The sequence below is a fragment of the Centroberyx gerrardi genome, chromosome 3, assembly GCF_048128805.1.
Source record: "Centroberyx gerrardi isolate f3 chromosome 3, fCenGer3.hap1.cur.20231027, whole genome shotgun sequence".
Classification (NCBI taxonomy): domain Eukaryota; kingdom Metazoa; phylum Chordata; class Actinopteri; order Beryciformes; family Berycidae; genus Centroberyx; species Centroberyx gerrardi.
In genome coordinates this window covers 30,177,189-30,185,842 of record NC_135999.1, presented here as the reverse complement: position 1 = coordinate 30,185,842, position 8,654 = coordinate 30,177,189, and the positions used below count along the sequence as shown (strand labels likewise).

At 40.3% G+C, this 8,654-nt stretch overlaps 1 protein-coding gene across 1 annotated transcript; it reads left to right on the top strand.

The window, feature by feature from the left end:
* The first annotated feature begins 2,295 nt into the window (after positions 1–2,295).
* Positions 2,296–7,375, top strand: rab1aa (RAB1A, member RAS oncogene family a). Its single transcript, XM_071917052.2, has 6 exons — positions 2,296–2,448; positions 3,232–3,304; positions 3,456–3,551; positions 3,721–3,816; positions 4,822–4,953; positions 5,926–7,375. The coding sequence occupies exons 1-6, from the start codon at positions 2,435–2,437 to the stop codon at positions 6,121–6,123; spliced, it is 609 nt and encodes a 202-aa protein (XP_071773153.1). The 5' UTR covers positions 2,296–2,434; the 3' UTR covers positions 6,124–7,375.
* Positions 7,376–8,654: the final 1,279 nt, after the last annotated feature.

The window sequence follows — 8,654 nt, the reverse complement described above, 5'->3', positions numbered from 1 at the left end:
CACTTCCGGTTTCACTTTTCAAAATAAAACCCTTATTGATGAACGTGAGTTGCAACCTTTTTTAGAGGGATGCAAAGTGCCGAAGTGTAAACGTTAAACACCACAAAGAAATAATATGTTTAAGGAGAAATCTGTAGTAAGTGAAAATATACACACACGTTTTCGCAGGATATATTATAGCCATATAGGCCTCTGCAAGTTGGCAATAAAAATCAAAGAAATAAGCATTCATAAAATATGCCAAACAATTTTTAACCCATACAGGTGGCACAGCAGTTATATTTAGATTTTTTCCCTCAATACCATTCTTCTTCTTCTACAATATTATTCTTTTTGCTTTCAAGTGACATTTTAATGCTTTTACTTTGAAGGCAATTTCGTTTAACTTCCGTTATTTACCGTGCTAAATCTGTCTGACTTGATGCAGTTTGCCGGCTCCGCTGTCTTGGTGGAGGCGGAAGTCAGCAGCACGGTGTGACTTCCTGGATGCTACAGATAGACCTGTTACACACAGAGAGAGAACAGAAACACAGTGCTACACACACTGCCATGACTCAAACATATATTTACATTTTATATATATTCATCTGAAAGAAACACACAGACACTCCATTCAACACCCTAAAATCAGAACCTATTGACCTCATCACTCCCTAAAAAAACATAAATTGACCTTAAATCAGTGGTTCCCCAAGTGGGGCAAAATGATCAACAGTTTAATTTCACTATTACTTCACTCCCTGCAGGTTAACACAGTGAGAGGATGTTTAAAAATGACTGTTTGCTCTCAAGTTTCACTCTCCACCCTGCTGGTATCACCTCACCTGCAGAATATATGATTCTGTACCAACTCATAGCCTATCTAATAATAAAAAATCCTCTCAAGTGTCCCAGGAGGTCAGCGAGTGTCTGCTGTCCTGACTGTATGTACTTTATCTATTTATTTATGAATTATTTTATTTATTTACTTATTTTTATTTATGACGTTTTTGTGGGTTCTAAATAATTCTTGTTTGTTCTTTTCAGGTTTGTATTTATTTGGTGCTGTTTGTAACACCAAAACTTGAATAAAAACTTGACTTAGATGGGATTCCATAAGGCAAAATGTTAATTCTTATGAAATCTGTGTTCTGATGTGGATCTATTTGGGGGTTCATGATATGAAAAATCTTTGGGATCCCTGCCCTTTAAATCACTATAAACCTCCTATAATATTCCTAAAGGGACTCTAGTGTGTTCATTAGTGACTTTATAGTGACCATATTGTACTTTATGGTAATTTTTATGTCCTACGGTATTCTAAAATGTATTAGAGGATAATTAGGAATCACCTGATGTGATGCACTCTGTACTTCAGTTTATCATTATTGATTCAGAACATCTGGCTCTGATTGGTTTAATCGTTCCGTCAGAGGAGTGACCAAGTCAACTTTGCTGGAGTCCCAAGTCAGTCTCAAGTCTTGAGGCACAAGTCTCAAGTCTGAATGTAGATTAGAGGAGCAAAGAAGAAAAAAGAAAAGAAAGAAGAAAAAAGAAGGCCTGGTGAGGTTGCAACACGTTGGTGTATTTCTAGCATTTTAACATTAAATAGCCAAGAATAATAAAGGCTTTTTAACTTTATATAGAGGAGAGTGCCTAGGATTTTTTAGGAATTTTGTTCTATCCTTTTTCCTCTACATATGAACTCCCCATGTTTCCAATGAGCAGCTCCAGTGAACGTGTTTGAAGCCCATGCAGCGTTCCTCATCTGATCAACACTGTGTTCTAAATGTAGAACACCAAGTCAAGCCCAAGTCAAATCCAAGTCATTATTGTCAAGTCCCAAGTCTAAATGTAGAACAGCAAGTCAAGTCAGAACAAATCAAGAGTCCAGTATCAATTTAATATCTTACAGAATACTAAATATCTAGGACTTTTCAATGCAATATGGTTTTAATAGGATAAAAACTTTAATTTAACTTTAATAGGATTTCTATAATCAGTTACAAATACTTTTTGGGCATTTTCTCCCCCAACATATCAATATCTAAAGTATTTGTGAAATGTATTTAAGGCCATTGCTGGTGATTTAATGCTGGTGACAAAGGTGATTTCTGAACAAAACGAGCTTTTGAGTCACTTTTTAATAGAATATCTATCAGTAGGCTACTTTATTCCAACTGTGGATGCCATCATCATCGAAACCAGCAACGTTTCACATCACGCCTTGTGCAGTTGGACTACAACACCCATGAGCCACATGTTCCGGTATTTCCGGGTAATACCGGCAGCCATATTTGATTCGATTATGCTGTTCTGGCTGCGACAACCAGTTTAGCTAGTTCTTGACAAAAAACGGTGTCTTTTCTTGACTACAAGGCGAGCTCTAAAGGTTAACCTGCGACGACAAATAGCGGTATCTACAGTAATAACAGTTTATCGTGTGTAGTCAACGATGAATCCCGAATAGTAAGTGTCAGTTTTGATGACGATGACAGCTTGGTTGAGCTGTCAGCTTTGCTTAGCTAGCTAGCAGTCACTAGCCGGGCAGCTAATATTAGCTAGCTAGCCGGACTTGTATACAAAATGAACGTCAGCTGCTTTGTCTTCTGTGCTAGCAAGCTAAGGGCTTTGGTAGGGTACGCACTGGAAATGACAGTAGCGTTGTTTATTACTTAACGTCTGTTTATAATTTGTGTCTGATATTACACAGTTTTAAACGACTAATTATGTGAACGCCGTTTGTTAGCTGACTTACGTAAACGGTACATGGTTTGGAAGTAACGTTAGTAGCTAGTTAGCTAAGAATAGCTACCTAGCTTTACTTCGAAACACTCAAGTCTTACGGGATTTTATTCAGGGAGTTTCTCAGTTAAAATATATGAACTACAGATACACACAGATTCAGCTTTTAAGCAAACTGCCCCGTTTTAAGAGAATTGAAGTGTCTCCACTGATCCTGTTAGGTTTCATTTGAATGTCATTTACCTAACGTTACCACGAATAGGAAATGACTCAATTGCCTCCTGATGTGGAGTTAGGCAATGTTAGTCTCAGCATTATTGCACTGTAGCTCGCCATATAACGTTATGCCGTTCAGTGCTGCAGCAGGCATCAATAATATACGACTGCTCACTGTAACGTTATGTAACTTAGAAGTGTTGTGATATTAGTTTCCAGACAGTGGAGGTTGTACTGTTTGACTTGTCAACAACTTTAACCTGAGGTGTTTTTCCCCCTCCATCCTCACAGTGACTATTTATTCAAACTGCTCCTGATTGGTGATTCTGGTGTGGGAAAGTCTTGTCTCCTTCTACGGTTTGCAGTAAGTACCTGTTTCTAAGCCACTATTGCACAATAGGCTTGTACATTTTCCCCGTCAGCACTGTGACGGTTGATAACCCCAGACATGTCATATCTACCACGTGGACCCACCTCTGTGTGTGTGTGTGTGTGTGTGTGTGTGTGTGTTGTAGGATGACACATACACAGAGAGCTATATTAGTACCATCGGTGTGGACTTCAAGATCAGGACCATAGAGCTGGATGGGAAGACCATAAAACTTCAGATTGTGAGTACATCCTAGTGTTACAGCACTATAAACACTTAACAACATTCCTGCTATCCCCCTCCAGTGGAGATAATAAGACATTTACACCAGCCATATACACCTGGATCGTATTTACATTTTCAGCTTTTGCTCTTGTTTTCCACTGACCGGTTCCTCTTTGCTTCCCCAGTGGGACACGGCTGGTCAGGAGCGGTTCCGCACCATCACATCCAGTTACTACAGAGGAGCGCACGGCATTATAGTAGTTTACGATGTGACAGATCAGGTCAGTGCTTCTCTCCCTCCAGGACAAAGTATGTGGGTTTTATTCACTTCATGGTGCTGTGTAGTAATAATAATAAACTTTATTTATGTAGCACTTTTTAAAACAACTGTTACAAAGTGCTTTCCAAATTAATTTTCCAATTAAGATAAATATACTGAACAAAAATATAAATGGTCCCATGTTTCATTAGCTAAAATAAAACGTCCCATCCATGAAAAGCTTATTTCTCTCAATTCTTGTGCACAAATATGTTAGTGAGCATTTCTCATTTGGCAAGAATTTCTTTCAATGGAATGATTTTCTTAAATGAACTGTAACTAAGTAAAATCTTTGAAATTGTTGCATGCTGTGTTTATGTTTTTTTTCATTATACAATAAGGGAGTACATAGAACAGAAAACAGTAGATTAAAAATGAAGCCGACAATAATAATAATACACTTCATTTATACAGCACTGTTTTAAACAACTGTTACAAAGTGCTTTCCAAATTAAATTTCCAATTAAGATAAATATACTGAGAGAGTACATAGAACAGAAAACCAGAGAAGATTCAAAATGAAGCCAGACATGAAGTAAAGATAAAGTAAAATAATAATATAAGGAGACAGACAGGATTACAAACCAGGATAAAAATAGACATAAAAGAAAAGTGAAACCAGACAAGAAATATGAAACCAATGGGCTGCGATTGCAGTAACACTGCCAAGGTTAGAGGTTCCATTCACACAGAGGCCACACATAAAAGTAATGAACACACTCACAGTAGTTGTAAAACACTTTTGATAAAAGCCTCTACCAGATGACATAATGATGTTTATATAAATTCTTAGAAAAAATTGCTACAGTACTCATATGCTTAGTTGCCCCGTCACTGTTTTTTGAAGCAAAGTGCTGATGTTTTGATCCGACCTGGATGTTGTCAGGTAAACCTCTACATAAGTTCCTGAAACAGTCTCTTACTGTGTTGTATTAACACCTGTCTCCCTGCTGCCGCCCGGCCTCAGGAGTCCTTCAATAATGTGAAGCAGTGGCTACAGGAGATCGACCGCTACGCCAGCGAGAACGTCAACAAGCTGTTAGTAGGCAACAAGTGCGACCTCACGACAAAGAAGGTTGTGGATTACACCACAGCTAAGGTGAGTGGACTGAACCGCAGCGCAGGCGACTCCTTCACTTCTGGTCTGATATTTGTTTGGTTTTGTGTTTTTATGCCCAGTGCAGGAAATTTACTTGTATATCCTCTGGCCCTGTGGCGGATGAATTTAAAAATATAGCAGCCACTTTAACGTTTTTCCAGCCCACTGGATTTATTTTTGTACGATTTCTTTTGGGCATTTTGGCCTTCATTAGACAGTTTCAAGGAGAGAGAGACAGGAAAGATTGGGAGAGAGGGGGATGACATGCGACGTGGTTCTGGGCCGGATTGGAACCCACAGTGTTGCGATCACATGGTACGCACCTAATGCTGCAATCCATTGGAAGTCGGAAGTCGATAGTTCTGAGTTCGTATTACCAACTTCCGATCTAAATGCGTTCCAGTGCGTCTGCTGGGGAAAACATGGACGCAACAGCCTTTGCACACTAACGTTAACGGTAGCTATCTGACAACGCTCTAGTAATGTTAGCAGGCGAGTTCATACAGCAAAGACTTCTATCAAGTAACGAAGCACAAGTCAACTGAATTGCGTTACAAAGGGAATTCAGTTTACTTTTCACCATGTGCACCGCCATACTGCTGTGAGTCAGCGTGTTTATGTCGGAAAACTTGGGCGATCTTGCCCAAGTTTCCGACTGGGAACTCCGACTTGAACGACTGCTCTGTTGCACTTTTCCATGTCGGAAGTCATATGCAGTGTTAGCCCACTGAGCCCCCAGGATGCACACTGTAGTTTTAGAACAGAATAGCACCTCCAAATGATGGGTGGTTACCTGCCAAAGTGGTCTGTAGAATAATAAAAAATCACCAGCCACACCCAAAAATGACCAGTATTTGTCTAGCGGCCGGTGTTCATTTCCCACCCTGGATGTCCATCACACTCTCATTTCTTCCTTCCCCTTTTTTCATAACAGCTGTTTGACTTCTCCCTTTGCCCCCGTTTCTCCTCCAGGAATTTGCTGACAACTTAGGCATCCCCTTCCTGGAGACCAGCGCCAAGAGCGCCACCAACGTGGAGCAAGCCTTCATGACCATGGCGGCTGAGATCAAGAAGAGGATGGGCCCCGGCGCCACGGCCGGCTCCGCCGAGAAGTCCAACGTCAAGATCCAGAGCAAGCCAGTCAACACCTCGTCCGGAGGCTGCTGCTGAGGCCGCGAGCCGCAGCCTGAACCCCAAACCACCAGACCCACAACCAGGCTCTACGTTACCATGCTCCACAGGGATAGCCAACACAGAGAGAGAGAGAGAGAGAGAGAGAGAGAGAGAGAGGGGAAAGAAAGAAAGAAAGAGAGAGGGAGAGAGAGGTGAGGAAGACTTTGAGTGGACCGGTTTGTAATTGTGTGTGCAGCTCCAACCCCCCCCCCTCCCCCCCACCCTTTCAAACAGTCAGCAATAGGACGGTAAGCCCATCCAACCCCACAGAACCCACTGGGCTGTTTCTGTTTTGCATACTTAACCAAAACACACATACTGGAAAACAAGGCTCAAAATGTATACAATTTTTAACAGCGTGTGATGTTAACCGATGAAAGAAAACACAAGTATACTGCTTTTCTTCTTTTGTTTTTTTTGTGTTTTTTTTTTGTTTTTTTGCCCAATTCTTTCCTTCAGGTTTGGTAGATGAGTCACTTTTCTAAAAAAACAAAACCACAAAGTTGTCTTTATTTGGCTGTGGATAACAGCATGACTTCAGCCCGAATCTCCTCAGATGAATTAGTAAGCACTTCAAATGAAGCACATGCTTAAACCAGCATCATGCATGTTAGCAGACCTGATTACACGCTCTCTCAATGCATCTGGAATGCAGTCATGAAGCGAGTGGCTTTCTGCTCGCTGTCAGAACCCAAACTGTCGAGGAAACGTCCCGCGCTCCGACTTCACATGTCGCCCCCAAACCATGTGCCAGTGCCTTTGTGGCAGGAGTTTTACATGATATTATGCCTTCGGTGCACTGTGTTGTTGGCATATTCCCCCTATGCCCACAGTAGTGACTTGCTCTTATTTCTTAGAGATTTGACTTTGTATGATAGCAGTAGTTAACATTCCTGTATATATTTGGCTATGTGTGTGCTCTGCTGGTATTAATGATACGACATAAGCATGTGCTACATTGGGAGACGTGACGTCGGCGATGTGTATTCCTCTGCTAATGTTTCTCAACCAACAGCACAACGACAAAAAGAAAAAAAATCACCATCCAAGCTACGAGAATAATCTATAAACTGTATATATTTATACATAAATGTAAGAAGTGATTTGCAAATTGTGTAGAGAAGCAAGTGAAACGAATGACATGATAAATAGCTGGAATTCGTAATCTCGGCACGTGATTTGTGGCTGCAGACATGACATTTTTGTGGCACAATGTCTACTATTAAACAATGAAGGAGATCTTTGATAACCGCTGGTTGTAGTGGCATTTTTTATTTATTTTCCCTGCTGCTTCTGCTCACTTTCTTCACGCTTGTCCTGCAGTCTCAGTCTGTTCTCTGCTCCACCAGCCATGTTCTGTTCCACTTCCATAAGCTGTGAGGAATGATGATCTTTGGCCTAGATTCTCCAGTCTCCAGTGAAGGAGCTGTTTCACATCACGCCTCGTATTTTCACTGAGCCTTTTACCTCAACACAGTGTCACTGTTGCAGGCTTTAGACGCACCTTTTCCTCCTGCTATTAGTGTCATCAGCAATAAGTTAAGCTTCACTACCTTAAGCACCTCACATTTTAACATTATGTACAGTTTAGTCCAAGTAAACAAGCAAACTTGCTGACTGGCAGTTACAGCTTTCTGCCAGTGGAGGGCAGTGCTGGCCTACTGGCTTTAATAATTATAGTAATAAACTTAATTTGTATAGGAACTTTCTTAACAGTGTTACAAAGTGCTTCACAAAAAAAGTACACAATACAGCAGTAAAACAATAATAAAAAAACACAAAGAAGGATCAGAAAGCAGAATAAAAAAAGCAAAATATAAGGAAAAGATATAAAAGAGGACATAAAATCAACATTAAAACCAAATCATGATAAAGGCTTTTTTTTAATATATATTAAAGCGTTTTTAGAAGGGATTTAAAAGACACTACCGGGTTCAAAGCAGTAATACAGCAGCATCAGTTCTGCTGCAGTTTGCCCTAAAAACTTTTTTTTTTATACTCCTATATGTACACAAACATTTTCCACAAATTACAAAAGGTTTAGAAAGTATTCTTGGTTCTGTTTTGCTCTTCATTGAGAAAAATCAAGTTCACATGAACCCACTGAAAGTAATGTTGATATCAGTTATTATAGATTTAAAGTGGTAATCTGAGAGATTTTTGCTTTTCTTGTTCAGCCTCCATCTTTGTCCCTCAGCCTCACTGTGGTGTTTCTGCACTGCTCTTCCCGCAGATCACCTGTCAATCAAACAGTGTGGGCGGAGCTTGGGTTTTCTGTTGATGCAGTTTGAGTTTCTCTTCTCTCTGTCTGTTCAGTCATGGTGGCTATCGCTGCTCATGCTAACTACCCAGTTCTTCTTCTTCTGTTGATTCAAAACAAACTGGAAATGTAAAACGCATCACTTCCTGTTGATGCGACAGTGGAAAAGCTTTATGAACTGGTTGAGGGTCTGAAATTTCCCACCTGCCAAGCACCAAACACTGGTAAAGTTTGTCTTTGGCAGAAAATTATATAAAGATGACCTGCT

Excerpts from the sequence above, each read along its gene's own strand:
- rab1aa (XM_071917052.2), top strand. Across the intron at positions 3,305-3,455 it reads GTCTCCTTCTACGGTTTGCA|GATGACACATACACAGAGAG; the intron begins GTAAGTACCTGT and ends TGTGTGTTGTAG. Across the intron at positions 3,817-4,821 it reads TTTACGATGTGACAGATCAG|GAGTCCTTCAATAATGTGAA; the intron begins GTCAGTGCTTCT and ends GCCCGGCCTCAG.